The sequence below is a fragment of the Trichosurus vulpecula genome, chromosome 1 (genome assembly GCF_011100635.1).
Source record: "Trichosurus vulpecula isolate mTriVul1 chromosome 1, mTriVul1.pri, whole genome shotgun sequence".
In the NCBI taxonomy this organism is placed as follows: Eukaryota; Metazoa; Chordata; class Mammalia; order Diprotodontia; family Phalangeridae; genus Trichosurus; species Trichosurus vulpecula.
Window position 1 is genome coordinate 73,648,545 of NC_050573.1, and position 23,222 is coordinate 73,671,766.

Genomic DNA, 23,222 nt, shown 5'->3' on the forward strand with positions numbered 1-23,222 from the left:
GCTGAGCTGAGTCCCTCACCTGTCTCTCTCCCAACCCTAGTGCCTTGAGCCCAAATTGAGTCTCTACCAAAGACCCAGAGTCTCAGAGGCTGTTCGTCCATTTGCATATATTTGCAAATATTTGGTATCATGTCCAGAGACCAGAGTGAGGAGGAGGTGGCAGACCATGAAGTTAGGTCTCTTCATTTCTCCCAGGAGAAGGAAATGGAAATGGATAGACTGGACTGGGAGGGCTTCTGAGGGTCTTCAAGTACAACCCATCTCCTAGCCAATCCTCCCATGGGGACTTGGTCCTTCTCAAAGCCCCTAAGTAATGATGGGGAAGGAGGAGGGAGAATAGAACTTCCCAACCCCTCTCTTCCTGGCCCCAGCACCCCTTCATTCCTCAAATCTGGAGTCCTGAGGTGGGGGTAGAAGGTTCTTTTCTGTAGCTTCTTAAGGGTAGGAGGGAGGACTCTTAAGAGACCATTTGAGTCATTTCCCCTTGATTCTGAACAGGACTGATTGGGGGTTGGGAAGCCCTGCTCCAATCAGAATCTCAGTTCTGACGCCCAGGAAGACCAGAATAGAACCAGGAAGATTCTTCCATATCAATCATTTGAATAGATGGGGTCATTGAGGCTGAGAGAGAGACTTGGCCAAGATCACAGCGGCAGAGTTAGGGCTGGGGCCTAGGCCTGCTGACTTCTGTGTCCCTTTCCATTTTTCCAGGCTTCCTGGAGGAGGTGAGGCTAGAACTAGGGTTTGAAGGATAAGGGATTGAGTGACCAGGTGCTCAGGGCTCCTCCTCCTCCTCTGGGGGTACTCCCCCCTTTGTACCCCCAGGCCCCTCCTCCAGGAGTTAACATCTTTAACTGGCAGAGAAGAGGAAGTGGTACTTTAGGCCTCAGCGAGTGAACAGCGTCAGCAGGCGGCGGTGGGACTGGCAGGCTGGGCCTTGGGGTCTGCCTGGGCCAGGTTGAGGGGCCCACCATGGAGTTGTGGCGCCAGTGTGCCCACTGGCTTATCCAGTGCCGGGTGCTGCCCCTCAATCACCGGGTGACGTGGGAGGGGGCCCAGGTCTGTGAGCTTGCTCAAGCCCTCCGTGATGGCGTCCTCCTGTGTCAGCTGCTCAACAACCTACTGCCCCATGCGGTCAACCTTCGAGAGATCAACCTACGCCCCCAAATGTCCCAGGTGAGTCCTGACCACTGTGCTGGGGAGGGCCCCAGGCAGCGTAAAGGAACCGGAAGACTCAGGCCAGAGAGGCCCCGGGACTCAAAGATGCTAGACTTGTACTCTAAGCTAGGGCAGTGTCTAGCTAGACGTTTATGGGTTCAGAAACTCAGGTCATGGCTGGGCCGGGGTAGGCCCTCATCAGGGCCTAGGGCTCGAGTCCCAAGCTACAGGGGCTGTGGCCTTAAAGTCCCTTTCCTTCAATGCAAGTACCCTGAAGGGCATAACTTGATTCAGTCCCACTCAGAGCTGAAGTCCCCATGTCCGGGGATGGGGGGAGCTTTTAGATTGGGGAGAGGCACTTAGAGGTTTGGTTGGAGTTATATAGGGTTTTGGAGCCCCTATAGTAACGGGAAGACTTGGAGGATGGGATGGAAATCATTGTGGTATATGTGGGGGGAGGCTTGAGAGGAAAGGAGTGCTGGGGGTGGGGGGAGGTGAGGATAGTGAGGATAGGCTAAAGGGTTTCAGATTGTTGGATTTGGAAACAGAAATCCTGAGTTCAAATCCTGGCTCTGCCATTGACTAACTGTATGACCTTGGGCAAGTCACTTCCCCTCTGGGTCTCTCTGGATCTCAATTCCCACCTGTGAGGTGTTAAATGGCCTACATGGTCCCTTCCAGCTCTGAATCCTATTAGAACATCTAATCTGTATAGATTGGAATCCCCCATAGTTGAGGATTCTAGGAGGACGCTCACAGGGTTGAAGCCCTCACAGTTAATGTTAGGGGAACTGAGGTGGGGAATGGAGGGTGATGAATCCCCCTTGGCGAGTGGGGGACAGCATAGGAAGCTGCAGCTCCCCCTCCCTACAGGGGCATTCTCACTGGGCTCCTGAGTGGCTAGCTTCCTCAGGACCCTTATCCCTGGATCCTTGCCACCCCTCCACACACACACACACACACACACCCTCAGCCTGCCTGTGGTCCTTCCCGGATCAGGTGATTGGTTTTAGGCCCAGGAAGGAGGTCATTGTGTGCTCAGGGCTTTTGCTGTCCCTACAAGGCTCTCCCCCAGTTTCTGTCCCCCTTTCCCCTTGGGCCGCTTCTTTCCCAGACTGCCTTAGACTTCCTTCCTCTTCCGCTTTCCCCCTGGTAGCTTCCTGCCCCAGCCTCCGGGAAGGCTCTGAGTTTAAGGAAGGGCCCCTTTGGGGGGGAGGGGGGTAAAGGGTTCAGATATGGCTTGTTTGCTCTGCCCCCTGTTGGTCCCCAGGGAGGAAGGCTGGGAGTCTGGACACCTGGGTTTTCTCCTGGGCTCTTAGCCTTAGGGTTGTGGCCTAACTCTCTGGGGTCCTGAAGCTTTCTATTGTACCCTAAGGGACTTTGGGGCTAGTGAGTAACCCAATAGCAATGGGTGCAAGTGGCAAAGAGACTTTTAGGTTTGATCTGAGGAAAAAAACCAATCTCCCTAACCTCCTAATTGTCCCAAAGTGGAATGGACACCTCAAGAAACAGTGGGTTCCTTCTCCTTGGAGCTCTTCCAACAGAGGCCGCATAACCACTTGTTTATTTTAATGGGGATCTCCTTTGTGTGGGGGTTGGAAAATAGGGCTATTGGAGTCTCTTCCAACTCTCAGATTCCGTGATTCTGTGAGCCTCCTCCCCTTCCTCAGAGCTCCTCCAGCTCCTTCCCCTTCTTGGCTTTTATGAGAACTCTACCACTTCGTATACCTCCTGCTAGTGAGGGAAGTGGGTCTGGCTCCTCAAGGGGAGGTGTATAATCTCCAGAAGTGAGAAGGAGACTATGGTTTCTTTCTAGAGGGACCTGTAGGTACTGAGCTCCCCATAAGTTAGGTCTAAACAAGAAAACATGGGCCTTATCTCCATGTAGGCCTTATCTTCCAGGGCTCCAAACTCTGAAGGTGGGGGCAGGGAGGAAGATACAGGAAGAGAGAACAGTTGGAATGACCCCACTTGTACACAATAATGGTAGTGGGAAAAGAGGTGTTGAGGGACTAATCTGGACAGGCTTCCTGGAGAAGGAGGTGAGGTGTTGGGCTGAATGAAGAAGGGAAGTAGATGATCGGAGATTGAGACCAGAGATGAGCCTTGAGGGTTGATGGGGTTTTCCCAGGCCTGGTCATTGTTTAGTCTGGGACAGGGTAGCCGCTAGTTCCTCTGTCCTTCCTCTTCCCTCTCTTCCTCCTCCTCCTCCAGTCACTCTCCTCTAGTCTCACTCTGGATACTTTGGTTCCAGGAAACACAGGGCCCTGAGAAGACCATTGGGTGTTGAACCAGAAGATGTGGGTTTGAATTCTGAGCTCTATTACCTGTGTGATCCCTGGGGAAATTATTTGCCCTCTCTGGGTCTGTTTTCTTATCTGTAAAGGGAAGGGGGTTGGATTAGATGATCTCTGAGGTGCCTTCTTATTCTGTCTCCCCCAATTTCCTTGGATCATCAAGGGTAGGGGCTAGATTCCCGGCACCAGCCTCTTCCCTTCTCCCTTCTTACCCCACCCCCTTCCCCCAGGGATGTACAGTACTGTACTGTAGAGAGACTGGCAGGTGTCATTTGCATTCATTTGCATATCATTTGCATACAATTTTTGTCTGCTTCCAACCCTCCCCTTGCTCAGGTCTGGCTGTGAGGACTAGGGTCCAGAAGGGCAGAAGATGGGCACTGGAGAGACTTGAGCCAAGCCAAGCTTTAACCACCACATAGATTTAGAGCTGGAAGGCCCCTAGAGATCACCTAGTCCAGTTCTTCCATTATATGTAATGAAACTGGGGCCCAGAAAGGGAAATGATTCAACCAAGGGCCTCTGCCCACCAGTAAATGGCAGAGTTGGGATTCGAACTTGGGTCCTCTGTCTCCCATCTAGTAGCATGCTACCTTTCCATGGTGCCTCTAGTCAGCAGATCTTCTGGGTACCCTTGGTGAAGCCAAGACCTTCTTCACCATGAGAGTACCCTGGGCAGGGACTCTTTACGGGGAAGATGGGAGGCCTGGGATCTGCCCTTGGGTTTCCCAATGATACTTGGCCTGGGAGTAGAGATCAGTAGGAGGGACCCATGAAGTCCATGATGGAGGTTCTCAGGAGACAGAGCCCAATGGGGACAGAACAGGTCCGAAATATTTCTTGGAATGGTATGGTCCAGTGTGGTCTCTTGTGGACTTTAGGAAGGTGATTACTTGTCTGTACAGGCAACTGGGTGGTGCATTGAATAGAGTCCAGGAGCTGGAGTTACCAAGGCCTGAGTTCAAATCTTGCCTCAGATACTAGCTGTGTGATCCTGGACAAGTCACTCTAGCCTCTGAGCCCCAGTAATGGGGGCAATAAAATCACCTTCCTCAGAGTTGGTTGTAAGGATCAAATGAATCAACATACATAAAGTGCTTTGCAAACCTTAAAATGTTAAATAAATGTTAACTGTGATTATTACAGTGGGGACAAGAAGGGAGAGAGAACAGATTATGAAGCGACCCCTAGGAGGTTGTCGTAACAGTCTGGGGTACAAATAATGAGGCCTGGGCTAGAAAGGACACACTGAGTGTGGAGAGGAGGGGACTGATTCAAGAGATGTTGTAGATTAATAATACTTGACAACCAATGGGATATGGTTTGGGGGGAAAGAGGAAGAGGCTGCTTCAGGGAAGCAGCAGGACCTAGATGTAACAGTGCTAACATAGAGTCAGAAGATCTGGGTTCAAATCCTGCCTCCCATTATAGGACCCTTTTGGCTTGATTATCTCTTGGATCCTTTCTAGCTCTAAATCCTATGACTTGATCTCTGGTTTCAACTTATGACCAGGGAAGATGAATCTGTATGACAGATATGGGGAAGTCAGGAGGAGATTCTGTGCCAGATGGATCCTGACCTATGTCATCTTTTGGTGAATGGGGGAAAGCCAAGATGGTTTCAAAGAGGCCCCACTAGCACCAGATTAATAAAAGCAACTTTCTTTCCTATAGCATGTTGGGGTTTACAATGCACTTTCCCCACAATAACTCCATGAGGATGGTAGTGCAGGTGCTATTATCCCATTTTATAGATGAAAGTGCTGAGGCTGAGAGAAATGAAGTGAATTTTCTCAAGTCATAGAGCTAGGAACATTCCCCTTTTGCTGTTAAGACAGTGGTTCTCAGAAGAGATGTCTTGAGTTTCTCTGGGTGTGTCTTGAAATCCTCAGCCCTGCCACCCCCCACCCCCAGCTGCTCTTCTTGGCTTGACCTTGGGAAGGTCACAGTAGTAGCTATCCTGCACAAAGTGACCTCCTCCCCTGGGGAAGTGAAAAAGAGGATGAGGAGATGAAGGAAGGGAAGGAGTGGTGGTAGAATTCCAAGGTTTAGACAACAGTTCTCAATCTGGGAAGATTTCATTGTTGCTAACTTACTCATTCAATATACCTTGATTGCTCTAAGTAAAGAATACTGTGCTACGAGGAGAAAAAAAAAGTATGAGAAACAGTGGCCTGAGCTATGACCAGTGCAGCTATGTTCACACCCAGAGAAAACAGAGCAGGCTTTGAGGCTGGGTGGGGTGGGGGGAGTGTCAACCAAATGAATTCTCAGCAAGACCGAATGAGGGGCATGGCAGACTAGTAACGTGAATCTCTGTGTTGAAGCTCTGGGGAAGTATTTGAATGCAAGCATAGGATTTAGACCTGTGCTTATATGGAGATTATATAAACCAATCTCCTAATTTTACAAATGTCGAAACTGAGGCCCGGAGAGATAGACTGCCTTGTTTACAGTCACATACAGAGTAGGCAACAGAGCCAGAATTCAAACCCAGGTCCTCTGATTCCAGGGATTATTACCAGTAGGTGTTTTGAAAAGAAAGAAGTGATCATTAGGAGCTAATATGGATTCACTATGAGCTTATACTATGACAGCCAGATCTCGTTTCCTTTTTAGCTTGTTAGTTTGATCTCTGTTTTGTAGATGGGAGGAGATTACTAGATTGGCAGAACAGGGGAATGCCATAGACGTAGTATCCCTAGATTCCAAGCAAAGCATTGCAGAGTCCTCATGATATTCCTGGTCAGATGGATAGAGAGATAGTATAGTTAGTTAGATTTGGAACTGGTTGAACATCTGGACTCCAGGAGCGGCAGGAGGAAGGAGGTGTCTCATGGTTGTGTCCCAGGAATGATGATGATGGTGATTATGATTCTAATTGGCCTTTGCAAAATGCTCTGTGTAACAATAACCTTGTGAGATTGGTAGTACAGATGTTATTAACATCCTCTTGAAGAAAGATGGGGAAACTGAGGCACAACAAAGTCACATCACCCGCCCAAGATTACATAGCTAGAAAGCGCTAGATATGCAATACGAGTCTAGGTCTCCTGACTCTGAATCATGTGCTTTCCACACTATGCCACACTACTTGTCTGCCTTTGGCCTGTGTTGGTCAATGGTGTGGTTTGGTCTTGTTTTTGGAATCAATGAAGACACGAAGCCTAGAAGGAATGCTTCTCAAATTTGTAGATCTCAGGAAGTTGGGAGGAAAAGCTAACGCTATAGATAAGAGAGTTGGCCTCCTGAAATATTAGTGGGGTAAAATGGCTGGAGATCTTTAAATTTCTGAAAAACTACCAGGAGAGGGAGAAATTTGTCCCCCCTCACTAGTCCTGTCCTGGACTATTAAAGATTATTTATTATGCTTTCCGCTAAAGAGGCAATGAGAGTCAGTGAGGAGAAACTGGAGGACGTAGATAGATTTTCACTGGCTATCTGAAAGAGCTTCCTAAAGACAGTTCAATTTAACAAGCATTTATTAAACTGCTACTGTTTTCCAGGCAGGGCGCTTGGTGTCTTCGGATTCAAAGACAAAACCAAGATGATCCCTGCCTGCCTTCCTGGAGCTCATGTTTTATTGGGGTTGAGGGAACCAGCATGTCCACAGATATGTAGCTACAAAGGAATTGAAGGGTGGGAGAAGAAACACTGGTGGGTTAAGAAAGGTCTCTTGTGGTAGTAGAGTGAAACCAAAGGGGAGAACATTGGAGGCCTGGGGGAATGGCCTCGGCAAAGAAGGAAAGATGGAAAGATCACAAATGGGGCATAGTTTGGCTGGAATGGAGCATTTATGAGGGACGGTAAAGGAGAGCTGGGAGGGACCTCAGAGTTTATCTGGTGAAAATCCAGTCCCTCTCAAGTTACAATCTAGAAAATCAAACCCAAGGAGCTGAAGTCACATGCCCCAGGCCTGAGAGAAAGGGTCTGACTCCAGAAATAGTATTTGTTCCACTAGACCAAGTGGTTCTCAGACTTTTTGACCTCAAGACCCCATTAGACTGAAAAATTATTAAATTAAATTATTAAAGTTCTTTTGTTTATGTTGCGTGTTGTCTATTAGTATTTGCTGTATTAAGAGATAAAGCCCATCAATTGAATATTTATTTATTAGCTCGTTTAAAATAGCAATGATAAACCCATTATATATCCACAGAAATAACATCTTCTTAGTGAAAAAATAACTATCTTTTCTAAAACAAAAAATATTAGGGAGAAGGGGAGCACAGACTTTTATAGTGCCTACTATGTGCCAGGCCCCGTGCTCAGCACTTTTCACAAATATCTCATTTGTTCTTCACAACAACCCCGGGTGGGAGGTGCTGCTATCATTATTCCCACTTTACAGTTGAGGAAACTGAGGCAAATAGAGGTCAAGTGACTAAGTCAGGGTCACACAGCTAGTAAATGTCTATTCTGAGGCCACACTTGAGCTCACGTCTTCCTGACCCCAGTTCTAGCCCTTCATCCACTGGAACCCCAGCTGCCTCAGGAAGGAGAGTGGCATCGTTTGACATATTTTTGCAAATCTCTGCAAATGTCTGAAAATAGAAAAAAACTGGATTCTTATCTCTGCTTCTGCATTCAATCTGTTGCAATATGCTGCAAAAAAATCTGATCTCACACAGATTTATAGTTGGATAAGGGAGAAGTGTTTTAATAGACAGAAACCATCTTAGTATTATTATGAAAATTGTTTTGGACCATCTGAAATGGCCCTGGGGGACCATGAGGGATCCCTGGACCATATTTGGAGAACCCAAACGATACCACGCCTAGAATCATCCATGAAGAATTGGCCAGAGCCAGATTATGAAGGGCTCTAACTGTGGAAGAGAGGAGTTAGTATTTTTTCCTGAAGGCAATAGGGAGATATTGAAGCTTCTTGAGGAGGGGAGTGACCTGAACTTTAGGAATATCTCTCCATAGGTAGGCAATCTGGTCTAGTGGAGGGATCTTTGGACCTGGAGTGAGGAGACTTTGTGACTGCTATTTTCTAACTCTGTGACTTTGAGCCTTCGAATTGTTACTATTCTTTACCTTCCGAAATTTTATTTTTTAAAAATGATTTTTTTGTTGATGTCTTTCATTTTTACGTCACCTAAATTCTCCCTTGTATCCCTTCCCTCTCCACCTCCCAGAGAGCCATAATGTATAACAAGTAATTTAGTTTAAAAGAGAAAAAAGAAAGAAGGAAGAGACAACAAAAGCAATCAATATACAAAAAAATCCGACTCTTTATATACATTTTTATGCACCCATGAACCCCCACCTCTGCAAAGGAGTATAAGGAAGTGACTTCTCCTAGCCCTTCTTTGGGGCCGAGTCCATTCTTTGCTGTCACACTGAGATTATTTTCTCTCTCTTTCTGTATTTATTGATCAGCATGCCCAGTTTTTTTTCTCCCCAGTAGAACGCAAGCTTGTAGTCAGTAATCACCTTTTTGTGAATCTCTTCCCAGCATCTACGACGATGCCTATAACCTCATCTGACTGAACTGAATTGATTAGGGCAAGGCCTTGTCAAGCCCCATATGCAAACTAGGGATACCAGCACTCGTAGTTATTGGGATGTAAGTGCTATATTAACATTATTATCATAATATCAGTAGTTAAGATGGAATGAACTGCCTTGGGAGTTCATGAGCTCCCCAGCGTGGGAGGTATTCAAGCAGAAGTTGGATGTCCCCCTTCCAGGAAGGCTATGGAGGGGATTCCTTCGTTGGGAAATGAGGTTGGACCTGGGGTCCTGGGGGTCCTTGAGAACTCAGAGATTCTAGGATTCTTTAAGGGGCTAAGTTTGCTGAAACATGAGTTAGTAAGATGAAAGAAGGTGGGAGCCTAGCATCATAGACTTCGAGCGTGGAGGCCAGTGTGGAGGCTAACAGGATGCACAGCATGCATGAGCTCTCTGGTCAGGCAAGTTCTGGTGGTGGCTTCAGAGGGAGACAGCAGCTGCAGGGGGTTTGCTGGCGGAAAGAGGCCTCCCCCCTAGGCAGGGCCTATTCTGGGCTGTCATTTCCTGTTTCCGGCCTTGCTCCCAAGGGCGGTGGTTGGTGGGGAGTGAATGGGTACCCTCCTCCCCCATCCTCCCCAGGTCTGAGCCACATTCCCCAGGGCAGGTCTGCTCTTTCCACAGCCCAAAGCTGAAGCCTGCCTGGAGGAGATGGCTGACCCAGGATAGGAGGGTGGCTTTTCCTCTTTCATCCCCTTGAGGGATCTGGGCTGTGAGGTCCCTCCCACCCTCACCCTGGGTAGAGTTAGTGAGAATGTCCTCCCTGCTGTTTAAACTGGGACCCTCCCGCTGCTCCCGGGAGCCTGGGCCTTGGGCCTTGAGTCACAGTTCCCTGGTCACAGGACTGAGGGCGACTATCAGTAGGCTCTAAACTATCAGCTGATCTTCCAGACGTCACAGAGGAACTTCCCCAGTCTCTCTCTCTCCTCCTCTCCCTATCTTCTCCGCCCTCCTCTCCTCTCCTCTCCTCTCCTCTCCTCTCCTCTCCTCTCCTCTCCTCTCCTCTCCTCTCCTCTCCTCTCCTCTCCCCTCCTCTCCTCTCCTCTCCTCTCCTCTCCTCCCCTCCCCTCTCCTCTCCTCTCCTCTCCTCTCACCTCTCACCTCTCCTCTCCCCATACCATCCCCTCCCCTCCCCTCCTCTCCTCTCCTCTCCTCTCCTCTCCTCTCCTCTCCTCTCCTCACTTCTCCTCTCCTCTCCTCTCACCTCTCACCTCTCCTCTCCCCGCCCCTCCTCTCCGCTCCTCTTCTCTCCTCTCTTCTCCTCCCCTCTCTCTTCTTCTCCTCTCTTCCTTTCATCCCTGTTACTTGGAAGGCTGAGGCTGGTAGAGTTTGGGAGTTCTGAGATACAGGGCTAAAGCTGACCAGGGTCCATGCTAAGAGTGGTACCAGTATGGGAAGTCCCTGGGAATGGGGTCCAGCAGACTGTCTAAGAGGGGCTGGCCTGCCCAGGTTCCTGTTCTGGTCAGTGGTGACACAGGACTGTGAGTGGCCACTTCACTTCAAGCCTGGGCGAGTTGGACAGACCTAGTCTCCCTACTGCTCCCCCTCCCAGTAAGAACCTAATGATAATAACTAACGTTTCCACAGTGCCTTCAATGTCTGGGTGCTTTGTAAATATTATCTCATTTCCCCCTCACAACAACCCTGTGAAATAAATGCTTTTATTAGCCCCGTTTTTACAGATGAGGAACCTGGGGCAAAGAGAGATTCAGTCCCAGGGCCGCACAGCTCATACATAGCTGAGGCTGGATTTGAACTCAGGTCTTCCGGACTCTGGGCCAGGCCCTAGATGCACTGTGGCTCAAAAGGAAAGAGTCTTTGACCTCCAGAAGCTTGGACTATATCTGCAGAAGCAACACATGGACATATAAGTCTATTGATTTCTTTTTTTCTACGTCATTGGTTCCCTCCCAGGGAGAGGACAATTGTTTCAAGCCCTGAGATGTCACATAAGTTATCTGAGCACCCCTTGCCCCCCACCAGGGTGTGGCGGAAGGTCAGGGGTGTGTTGAAGTCAGCTTCAACCCACCTCACAAGAGGGATCATGAGATTTTGGGAAATCTAAAAATGATAAAAATCAGGGTTTGATGTATTGTTTTATTGGTCATCTAGACGTAAGAAAGGGAAGGAAAAAGTATCAGTGAAGCAGACCTCTCTGTTAGTGAACAAGCTGTATTGCTTCTCCTATAAATACATTTAAAAAAATACAAAGTCAAGGCAGCTAGGAGGGGCAGTGAGTAGAGCACTGGCCCTGCATTAAGGGGGACCTGAGTTCAAATCCAGCCTCAGACAACTGACATACTTACTAGCTGTGTGACCTTGGGCAAGTCACTTAACCCCAATTGCCTTCCCTTCTCCCCTCCAAAACAAACAAACAAACAAAAATACAAAGTCATTTAGTGGGGGTGCTCCCCCCCTTTTAGGGGGTGGATCAGGAAGGGCGCGGAGGTGGTGGCATATGTGTGGAGCTTTAAAGAAGAGAGAGAGGAAAGGAAGGAAAGAGGTCCAGGCTTGGGGGACCAGCCCGAGGCAAAGGCTCAAAGAGGGGAGATGGAATGTTCCATGGCTGAGTGGGTGAAGAGTAATATAGATAAGTCGAGAAAGATAGGTTGGATCCAGGTTGTGAAAGACTTCGAATGCCAAATAGAGGAATCCATCTTTGATTCCACAGGAAATAGGGACTCCCTGAAATTTCTTAATCAGGGCAAAGATATGGTGAGACTTGTGTTTTAAGAAGCATACTTTGGCATCTGAGGGTGGGTTGGAGAGGAAAGAGATTGGAAGTGAGAAGCCTGATGAGGTTGTTGCAATGGTCTGAGGGCTTGAGACGGAGGTAAGAGAAGTTAGGAAGGCCGAATTTGGTAACTGTCCCAATTTGGGAGTGAAGGAGGGAGAAGAATAGAGGACGATTCAGAGATGCTTGAGAGCTGGCCAGCCAGAGTTCTTCAAAGGTCACTACCTGTGACTCTTGATACATGGAGCCTTTTCACTTGAATTATTTTTAAAAATTACCTTTTTATTATGAACTTAACAAACATAAACATTTCAATATAGAAAGAACAGAGAAGAGGACTATATGTGAACCAACCTGTGTCCCAGTCTGTTTTTTAAAGAAAGCGTGTGTTAAGGTCTCTGTCAGTCAGCTAGGTAGTCCCACGGATGGAGTGTTAGACCTGGGTTCAGGAAGACCCAAGTTCAAATTCAGCTTCAAACACCTAATAGCTGTGTGACCCTTGGAAAAGTCATTGTGACCTTTCCCTATCTGTTTCTTCAACTGTAAAAAGGGGATAGTGAAAGCACCTACCTCTATGGATTGTTTCCAGGATCAAACGGGATAATATTCGTAAATGACTTAGCCTAGTGCCTGAAGCACAGAAAGACAATAAATGGTAGCTGTTACTATAATGATAACACTGCCTTGTCTATCCCCTTCTGCTTTCTTTGGAACATTTTTTTGTTTCATTGTTCTTTCATTTCTTCTTTTTGTGTGTGCATCACTGTCATTAACTGACAACTCCACCTCCCCCCAACCCTTTCGACGGTCTACCTCATGCAAAACACATCGGCCACATCCAAAAAAGTCTGTCCCTCTAGCCCATCATCCATCGCTGCTCTGTTAGGAGGTGGGAGACACACTTCCGCCGTGGGTCCTTGTATGGGCCTCCTTTGGGCACTGCGTGGTCCCTGTTCTGAAGTTTCAAAATAATTTTTTTTTTTGTCTAACAGTCATTGTATGAATTGTCTGTGTTCTACTCACTTCTTAGCAACATTCTATACGTGTCCTCCTCGGTTCTTCTTCATCTCTCCTTCTTGTTATTTCACAGAGCACAATAATACTCTTGTTTCTTTCAGATGCTAGAATTTGCTTAGCCTGTCGCCAACTGATGGGTGCCTACTTTGCTTCCAGTTCTTTGCCACAGCATAAAATGCTGATGTGAATGTTTTTGTGCACATGGGCTGAGATCTTGCTGCCCAAGTGCTAGGGAAGGAGTCTTGCTGCTAAGCTTTGGGTGGGATGGAGAGGGTGGGGGTTGGCATCAGGCTCAGGGCCCATTTCCCCACATCCTCTTTACTCCCCTCTCTCTTCCAGTTCCTTTGCCTCAAGAATATCCGAACCTTCCTGTCAGCCTGCTGTGAGAAGTTCGGCCTTCACAGAAGCCAGCTGTTTGAGGTCTTTGACCTTTTTGATGTTCAGGACTTTGGGAAGGTCAGTCCTTTGAACATCTGGCCCTGCTGTCCTGACCCTGGGCCCCATGGTCCTTTCTCTAGGACCAAGAGGCTTAGGTCCATTGGAGACTTGAGTACTAGTACCGAGGATTTAGAGCTAGAAGAGATATCAGAACTTATCTAAAATCATTAATGCCGACTGCTCCTTTCCTCCTCCAAGTAAAAGTCCAACATCCCAAAATTTGAAAGAAACTGACGTATGTGTGTATGGGGTGGGGAATGGCCAAAGGAGCAAGATGGCTGAGTAGAAAAGTTGAATTGCATAAACTCCAAGTCCACCTGCTATATATGAGTGGAGAGAGCCTGGTCTGAAGCATGGTGGGGATTTACATAGGAAAGAGAAAACAGAGATCCTTAATTTAGTGGAGGAGAAGGGGGAGGTGGGAGAAAAAGAATTGGCTGATAAAATGAGTTAGGTAAGAGCAACTCTTGGTAAAGGAGGCATCAGAGACTTGGAGGGGTGGGTTTGAGGGAGAAGAGTTCAGTTAGACAAGGCTTCCTGGAGGAGGGGGTCTTTGAGCTGAGGTGCTGAGGATTCATGACTTGTCTGGAAAGGAGGAGGAGAGAATGGGTGGGCACTGGTAGTCTTTGCACAGGAATGCTGGACCTTGGGAGTGGAGATGCAAATTATGTGGCTTCTGGGTTTTTGCAGCTTTGTCTACTGGTGAAAAGTTAATGGATAACTGGCTTGGGGACTCTAGGAGTCCTCAGGCTTTAGAACCTGGAAATCCTGGAACCTCAAAACCCCAGATTCACAGAGTTTTAAAACCCCAGGCTCCTGAATTCTTAGAAGTCTAGAACCCTAGGCTCCCTAGGATCTAGAAAGATCTGAATACTGGACTGTTGAACTTAAGGTTCTAGGGGAGCCCAGGCTTAAGGGTTTATCAGAATTCACGGTGCTCATGTGAGGGGTGGTTATCTGGCTGGACCCGTCTTGGTCCCCATTTCTGAGTCTTTTTTCATGTCCAGGTTATCTACACCTTGTCAGCTCTGTCATGGACAACAATTGCCCAGAACAAGGGGATCATGTGAGTTCAATCATTTTTTTTCTTGTATGTAGTAGCCTCAGGCCCTGTGTTTCTAACCCCCTCCTATTGTCCCCCTCCCTTCCATCACCTAGATGCTCTGTTTTTGGCCTTCTGGCTGCCCTCTTCTTGTCCCATCGTGGAGACTAATGTATATACAGGGGTTTGGTATATTTTTTTGTTTTGTTTTGTTTTTACCACACTTTACAATGCATATAAATGTGAGTGATGATGATGATGTAGCCAGAACATGCAGAAATTCCTGAGACAGGGACAGAACATCAGCTCATTGCCCAGGGAAGTTCCACAGCCTCCTCTTCCCAACTCTGCCTCTCTCCTCCCCAGGCCCTTTCCCACGAATGATGACAACCTTGGGGATGACGACATCTACAGTGGACTGTCGGATCAGATCGAGTGAGTGTCCCCCTCCAGGAGATGGATTAGAAACCAGTAGCTGGAGACCAAGCAGAAAGAGGGAGAGCAGGGACAGCTTTACCCTGAGGGCCACCTGGAAAGAGGAAGGCATAGATAGAGCTGTTGGTAATCAAGGAAGGCTTCCCAGAGGAGGGGATTCGGTAGGGCCGCTTGAGTCCATAGGCTTTGGGTACCAGAGGAGAGGGGTATCATGTATGATGAGCGTGCCTTCCCCTAAGTGACACCGTGGAGGAAGATGAGGAGCTGTATGACTGTGTGGAGAATGAGGAGGAAGAGGGAGACGAGATCTATGAAGACCTCATGCGGACAGAACCCACCCCCATGCTGGTGAGTTGGGGGTATTGGTGGTGTGTGGTACTCTGGCACGGCTATGGGAAGGGGCTGGCCGATGACCTCCCAAATGCGTGCACTCCTCCTCTCTTTCTCAGCCAAAGATGACCGAGCTGGACAAGAGGATGTGTTGTCTCCGGGAGATCCAGCAGACGGAAGAGAAGTATACGGACACCCTCAGCTCTATCCAGCAGGTGGGCTCCTGGCTTGGGGAATGTCTGTCCGGCCTGGCTGGGGGACCCTTTCCTCTCCTAGCTCACTTCTCTCTTCTCCACCCTCCAGCACTTCCTGAAGCCCCTGCAGCGGTTCCTGAGATCAGAAGACATCGAGATCATCTTTATCAACTTGGAGGTGAGCTGAGCCAGCCCTAGCCTGAAGTCTTACCAGGGCTCTCCGCTCCAACTTTTCTGGCCCATTCTCTCTTCATCCATTCACTTGTTCACTCCTACCCTTCATTCAGTGTGGTAAAGTGGCCAGAATGCTGGACTCAGAGTCAGGTTCAAACACTGCCTCTGATGGACACTTAGCAGGCTGTATGACCCTGGGCAAGCCACTTAGGGTCTCTGAGACTCACTTATCAATCTGTAAAATATAATACCTGTAATGTCTGCCTCATAGGGTCAAAGTCAACAAAAATTTATTAAATACCTACCATGTGGGGGCAGCTAAGTGGTGCAGTCGATAGAACACCAGCCGTGGAGTCAGGAGGACCTGAGTTCAAATCTAGCCTCACATGCTTATTAGCTGTGTGATTCTGGACAAGTGACTTAACCCTGACTGCCTCAAAAAACAAACGCTAATATGTGCCAGACACTGTGCTAAAGAAAAGCCAAAGACGGTGTGTGCTCTCAGACTGCTAATAGTCTTATGAGGGCAGAGAGACAACATTCAAACAACTATGTATAAATAAGATATGTACAGGATACCTTGGATATAATCTCAGATTATGCAGCCTTAAAGTGCTGCATAAATGTCACTTATCATTTAGCGAGCAGTTATTAAGCACCTACTGGATGCAAGGCCCTGGGTTCAACACTAGATCATTATGATGCAGACTGAGTTCTGGAGGAGCTTGCTACAAGCTGATAGGGGCAGCAGGAGAGTGCAGAGAATCAGGCACGTAAATAATTGTGATGTGGGCGCCAAGGAGGGGAAAATAAAATGTTATGAGAAAGTTGACGAGGGAGGGGTCACTTTCACTTGTAGGAGCTGGAGGGTCAGGGAAGGTTTCATGGATTGGCGCCTTGAAGGAAAGGAGGCGCTTCTGCAGAGGGTGATGGGAAAGGCCTGGGGAATGGCGTGAGCAAAGGCGGGGGGAGATAGGACAAGGGTGAGATTGGCAGTGGAAAGGAGTAAGATTCTCATAGAGTGGGATGTATGTAAGAGAAGATCCTCTGAAAGTACTTGAGGGGCAGAGGGACTATAACATGGTTGGACCCGGGTCTCCAGAAATGTGTTTTGGCAGTCGTGTGGAGGACGGCTACGAGAGTGAGAGTCTGGAGGCAGAGAGGCCGGTTAGGAGGCTGTGGGAAAGGTCCAAGGAAGGGATGATCAGGGTAGTTACAGTGGGAATGGAGGCAGGGAACGGATGGGAGAGAGGGGGAGCCGGACTCAATGGGACCCAGGGACGGTCCTGACAAGATGCGGGGATTGAAGGCTAAGGAAGAGTCACAGATGTCCCTGAGGCTTTTAGCCTGAGTAATTGGCAGTCTGGTGGTACCTTCAACAGGATGAAGGGAGTCGAAATAGGGGGGAGGATGTTAAAGGGGAGATGATGAGTGCAGTTTTGTACACGTCAAGTATGAGGTGCTGGGGGGATGCCAGTGTGGCACAGGGGAAAGACTGCTGGATTAAAAGTCAGAGTACCTGGGTTCAAATCCCTGCTCTTCCACTAACTGCCTGTGTGACCTTGGCAAATCATCTGTCTTCTCTGGGCCTCATGTGTAAAATGAAGGGGTTGGACTAGATGACATTGAAGACCCCTTTTAGTTCTAAACATACTATCCTATGGTCATTTTTAGATGGATGTGTGAAAATGGAAGGCTGGGGTTCAGGCGAAGGTTGTGGTGGAGACTGAGATGCGGCAGTCATTTGTGTAGAGTCACTAAATGATGAGGAGGGAAAAGTCAGTAGAAGGAGGGTGAAAAGAGAGCCCAAGAAGGAACTTTGGGAAGCATGTCTATTCAAGGGGAAGGAAGAGAAGGAATGAGCCCTGGAGAGATAGGGGGAGATGTGAGTGGGGTGGGGGGCTGGGGACACACAAGCCCGGGAAGGAGCAGGGATCGGGAAGATCGGAGCAGATTTGCAGAGAGGCCCGAGAGGAGGATGAGAAGAGAAAAGGAGGGTTTTCTGCCTCCCTCAGGGTATAAAATGCCACAGAAAAGTCCCAAGTAATTTTGTTTCTGTCTCTGGTTCCTGCTCTGAAGGGCTGAGGGGTTAGGTTGTTCTTAGGGTTGGAGAGAAGGTTGCTCTGGGCTCAGAACAGACCTCGGAGGGACAGAGAACTTTTTTGATGGTCCTTCCCAAAGTTCCTTCTTGGGTTCTCTTCTCACCTTCACTTTGTCCTCCTCATCATTTAGTGACTCTACGCAAATGACTGCCACATCTCAATCTCCTCTATGACTCTATGTATGTGTTGTGTGTGTATGTGTGCGTAAGTGTGTGCAAGTATGTATGTGTGCAAGTGTGTGTATGTGTGTGCAAGTGTGTATGTGTGCGTGTGTGCAACTGTGTGTGTGCAAGTGTGTGTGTAAGTGTGTGCAAGTGTGTATGTGTGTGTGCGAGTGTGTATGTGTGCGTGTGTGCAACTGTGTGTGTGCAAGTGTGTGTGTGTAAGTGTGTGCAAGTGTGTATGTGTGTGTGCGAGTGTGTATGTGTGCGTGTGTGCAACTGTGTGTGTGCAAGTGTGTGTGTAGGTTCCTTTTGAGTGGTGCCACAGCAAAGTAACTCCTGGTATGAGCCTTATGCGATGGAAAGTTGCCAATGATTTTAGATTTAGATTTAATGAGCACTTATTAAACATCTACTGTGTGCCGGGCCCTGTGCTAAGCATTTTACAAATATTGTCCCATGTGATCCTCGTGACAGCCTTGGGAGGTAGGTGCTCTTATTATCCCCATTTTGTGGGTGATGAAACTGAGGCAAACAGCAGTTAAGTAACTTGCCCAGGGTTAAATAGCTAGTAAGTGTCTGAGGTCACATTTGAACTCAGGTCTTCCAGACTCCAAGGCAAGGGCTCTATCCACTGGGACACTTACCTGCCTCCAGTAATCTTTTCTGTCCTGGGTTTAACCTATTCCTAAGGGACCCCTCATACCTCGAGATCAGTCCCCTATCCCCCACCCATCCCCACATCTGTTTGTTGACATTTGATGAAGATAAATGTAAAGTTCTCTATTTGGGGTTCAAAAAACAAACTGTTCCAAGTGCAGTTTATGTGAAAAGGACCTGAGTGTTTTAGTGAATGGCAAGCTCAATACAAATCAACATGGTGCCCTCCAAAATGGGTATTATATTTGGCTGCATTAAGAGAGGCACAGAGTCCAGAAGAAGGGAGGACTCCTCTATTGGTCCTCCTCTATTGTGTCTTGGTCAGATCACATCACATCTGGAATGCTGGAATACCATTCTGGATACCTCATTTTAGGAAAGATATTAACAAGCTGGAATAAATCCAGAGGAGGGTCACAAGGAGAGTGAGGGGTCTGGATACCAGGCCATTTAGGGCTGATTGAAGAAATGGTCATTGATTCAAAGTTGGAAGAGTCCTTGGAGGTCATTTAGTTCAAATCCTTCATTTTATAGATGCATAACTTGGGTCTAGGGAGGTAAATAATTTGTAGTCATACAGGGAGTAAGTGGCAGGTTTGAACCCTGGTTCTCTCATACCTCTGAGTCCAAATTCAGTGTTCTCTCCAAGATATTTATCCTGGAGAAGAGAAGAGAAGACTGGAGACTTTGGGAAGACACAGAATAGCTGTCTTCAGGTATTTGAAGGCTATGGTGGAAAGAGGTCAAGAGCTCCCCAACCTCAGAGTGCTATATAAAACTGAGATATTGACTGTTTATGTTCTTAGTTCTGCTTGGCTCCAAAGGGACAGATTAGATGCAATGGGTGGAAGCTGCCCAGAGATCAATTTAGGTCTGATGTAGGGAAAAAACCCAAATTCCTAACAATCAAAGCTCTTTCAAGGTAGAAGGTAGGAGGTTTCCCCATACATGGGAGTCTTCAGAAGGAGGAGGGATGGTCAACAGGTGGGGACATTAGGAGGAGATTCCTAGTCATGGGTGGGTTGGACCAGAGCCATGGAGTCAAACTCAAATAGAGTTTGACCAGTCCATGTGTAAGGATCCCTGCCAACCACATATGAACTTGGTTTTCAAGTGGAATATTATTTGTTTAATTATATTTTTATTTATTTTGTTAAATATTTCTCAATTACATTTTAATCTGGTGCCTCATGCCTTGTGTTTGACGCCTCTGGGATCACCTCTGAGATCTTTGATTCTGTATTTTCTGCTTAGGACCTTCTCAGTGTCCATAGCAGCTTCCTGAGGGACTTGAGGGAAGCACTTTCTGCCAGTGGTGCCCCAGACCTTTATCAGGTGTTCATCAACTATAAGGAAAGGTGAGGCTGGAAGGGGGAGGGGAGGTTAAAGGAACTACTGCTGCCCAAGCAGATGCTATTCAGCCTCCAGGGCCCCCTGCTCACCAGCCACTGGGAGGCTGTAGATCTGGGTTCCAGTCCTGACTCAACCACTGATTGGCTGCGTGGCTTTGGGTAAATCACTCCCTTTCCCTGGGCTTCAACTTTCCCCACAGTCAAATGGGGGTACACCAAAGCTGAATGGTGCTCCAGGATTAGGGGAAGGGATGCCCATGCCAAGACACTGAAATGCCCTTGGGTTCTCAGGGGTGTGCCAGGGCCAATTCAACTCTTGAGAGCTAATTGTTAAATTTTCAGTGTGAGCATTAGAAATTGACATTAGAAACATAAAATGTTAGAAATCGACAAACATTACAAATGAGGGCTTAATTTGTTGTTTTGTTAATTATCTAAACCGGGGTGCGGAACCTGTGGCCTCGAGGCCACATGTGGTGCTCTAGGTCCTCAAGTGCAGCCCTTTGACAGAATCCAAACTTCACAGAACAAATCCCCTTAATAAAAGGATTTGTTTTGTAAAACTGAGACTCAGTCAAAAGACTGTACCCAAGGACCTAGAAAGGCCACAGGTGGTGTTGAGGCTGCAGGTTCCCCACCCCTGGTCTAGACTTAAAAATGTGATGAATAAAATGCTAATAACACAGATCAAACTTAAAAATATGTTGTGGAACACATTTCCACTCCCCTAGAGAGTTGATTGTTAAACATTTACCAGCACATTCCTGGTGTTCTCCCTCTGCAGGTTCCTTGTGTATGGCCGTTACTGCAGCCAGGTGGAGTCAGCCAGCAAGCACCTGGACCGAGTGGCCAGCATGCGGGAGGACGTACAGATGAAGCTGGAGGTTGGTGGGCTTGGAGTGGAGTGGGGAAGGAGGCAGTGGTAGGAATAAGGAACAACCAGTGCTTGTCTCATGAGGTTAGGCTGAGGTGGGCATACACCATCTAACAATCATAACAGCAACAAAAGCTCAAAATACCTAAATGGCTCTGTGTTTTCATCAGTATAGTATTCTCTCCCATGCTACAGATTGCAACCCATCTATACCTGTTCATTCCGTATAACTCTTTTTCACATGTTTCCTCCCTTCCTTTGGTCCACCACAGGAGGACCATTCAAAGTCCTGGAAGCCTTTCTTGATTTCCCTTATACTTAGAGGGTACCAAGGGGGCACATGCACTATCCAAACTCCTTGTTTTGTAGGTAAGAAACTGAGATCCAAATAGGTTCAGTGATTTGCCCATCATCATACAGGGAATAAATAGAAGAGGTAGATTTTGAACTCAGCTCCTTTGACAATAAATTCAGGACTTCATTCTTTTTCACTCTTACTTCTATCTTCTTTTTTTCACTCCTATGTTTCCTTGATGACTTCTATTACCTCATTCTTCTTTCATAATTCTCTGTTGGTAATGTATTATAGTTTGCTCACACCCACCATGTGCCTGTCCATTGCCCTCTGGGTGATGGTATTCATGTTCAATTCTTCTGAGACGGTAGTGTTCCATGTCTCATAGCTGTATAAGAATACCAGAAGACTATATTAATATTAAATGAATGGGGCCCTGTTTTCCCCTTGGAATAAGTCCATTTCTCAAAGTCTTCCTCTGATGCCTCACTGTAGTATGAAGGTAACTTGGGGGTCTTCCAGGTTATGCCAACAAAGCATAAATACCATCAGGTTCTATTACTCAGGAAAAGCTGTGTCTGCTAAAGATGGGCCTAGAAGAATCTGGAGAGATAGAACAACTGAGGATGAATTATTTGGCCATGGCCACCCGTGAAACAAAAATGCAAAATGGTCCTCATTTCTCACATGCTTCTGCAGTGATGGTGGCAACACATCAAGAAAGGCAGCAGATGTGGCAAGAATTGAAGTTTTTAATACCCTGAATCCACTTTCCCCTTAGCCAGTGGCACAATAAAAGTGAGATCCTTGTCCAGTGATTAACAAGGGTGCATACTACTGACAGCTACTGAATCATATCCATCTTGACACTTTCACCCTAGAGAAAACCAGAAGAAAGGAGGAAGTTGCCTCTGGATGGAATGATGGCTCATGGGCTTTTTTTTTAGATAGGCAAACAAATAGGCTGGTGGAGTCGATTTTAGCCATTTGTCAAAAGAAAACAAGAAGCATCATTTCATGGGACATTTAGCTATCTGGTATTACACTGATCATGATAAGAATTTGCAAAAAATAATCACCATCAAAACAACTGTAGCTTCTGCACCAACATCTAATGTTGAGAATGAAGAAATAGAGAAATTCTACAAAGAATTTAACAAAACTTTGCAAATTAAATCAACATATATATGCTTTGATAATTGGGAACTTCAATGCATAGATGAGAGTAGATGGGGATGGTGAAAACTATGATGGAACATGTGGTTCAGGAGTAAGGAATGAGAAAGGCCAATGCCAAGGTGAACTACATGGAAGCCTCACATCTATGCATGATAAATACTTTCTTTTGGAAAAGAATCTAATGACTTTGGCCATGGAAAAGACTAAATAGCATCTCAGACAAGGACATTTATTTATTTTTTCTGCTTAATAGTATTTTATTTTTTCCAATTATATGTAAAGATACTTTTTGACATTTACTTTTATAAGATTTTGAGTTCCAAATTTTTTTCTCCCTCTGAAATTCATTTTATTTAACAGAGAGAAATGGTTCATTGCCGATGTGAGGAGTCATCTCTGATTATTAGCTGTATGTGCAGTTAGGTCACCAACTTGTTAGAGCAAAGATCAAAATTCAAACATCTAGAAGGAAGAAGTGAGGAAAAGATATGTTGTACCATTAAAACAACTCAAACCTGATACAGCCAAACAGGTCTTTTAAAAAATATTTTTATTGATGCCTTTTGTTTTGACGTTACATCACGCAAAGGATGAATGATGTCAATGGGATATGGGTGGCAAAAAGGACCTAGACACAAACTATAATAATTTCATATAGATGTCTAGCTGTTATCAATCAATCATCATAAAAAAGAGACCAAAGGAGTCTAAAAAGTACCTTAGCAAATACCTGACTAATTTGTCAAGAGGAAAGATATGGCATATAAACCAATTTGCAGAATCTTACAGAGAAGGATGACAGGTGATTATGAATAATGCCTAAAAAATTAGAGACAATTGGTCAACAGGTATTTATTAAGTGCTTACTGGGGTCCAGGCACTGTGGAAAGTTCTGGGGATGCAAGTACGAAGAATGAAATGATCTCTACTTGCAACGAGCTTATATCCTACTGGGGGCATATAAAATATTCACTGATAAGTCAATTCAGTTTATACAGGACATTAAATATCAACTTGGCAGCCGTGTAGAGGATGGGTTAAAGAGAGGAGAGTCTGGGTAAGGGGATGACCAGTAAGGAGGTCAGTACAATAGTCCAAGGGAAACATGATGAGGGCTCACACTAGTGTGATTTAGCGTGAATAGAGAGAAGGGAAAAAAAGGGGTAGATGAAAGAGATGTCGAAGAACGGGAATTGTTAAGACTTGACAACTAATATGGAAGTGGCGGCGGGGGGGGGGGGGGAGTGGATGATAGCAAAGAGT

The 23,222-nt window shown here is 46.7% G+C and overlaps 1 protein-coding gene across 2 annotated transcripts in view; it reads left to right on the top strand.

Annotated features, from left to right (window-relative positions):
• The first annotated feature begins 889 nt into the window (after window positions 1–889).
• VAV1 (vav guanine nucleotide exchange factor 1) overlaps window positions 890–23,222 on the top strand; it is a 39,046-nt gene continuing 16,713 nt past the window's right edge. For both annotated transcript variants that reach the window (XM_036741918.1, XM_036741919.1), the window contains exons 1-9: window positions 890–1,176; window positions 13,063–13,179; window positions 14,169–14,227; window positions 14,570–14,638; window positions 14,878–14,986; window positions 15,088–15,183; window positions 15,272–15,340; window positions 19,514–19,617; window positions 20,396–20,495. In XM_036741918.1, coding sequence (XP_036597813.1) covers window positions 973–1,176; window positions 13,063–13,179; window positions 14,169–14,227; window positions 14,570–14,638; window positions 14,878–14,986; window positions 15,088–15,183; window positions 15,272–15,340; window positions 19,514–19,617; window positions 20,396–20,495 — 927 coding nt within the window. In that variant the 5' untranslated portion in view covers window positions 890–972. The remainder of the gene's footprint in view (window positions 1,177–13,062; window positions 13,180–14,168; window positions 14,228–14,569; window positions 14,639–14,877; window positions 14,987–15,087; window positions 15,184–15,271; window positions 15,341–19,513; window positions 19,618–20,395; window positions 20,496–23,222) is intronic.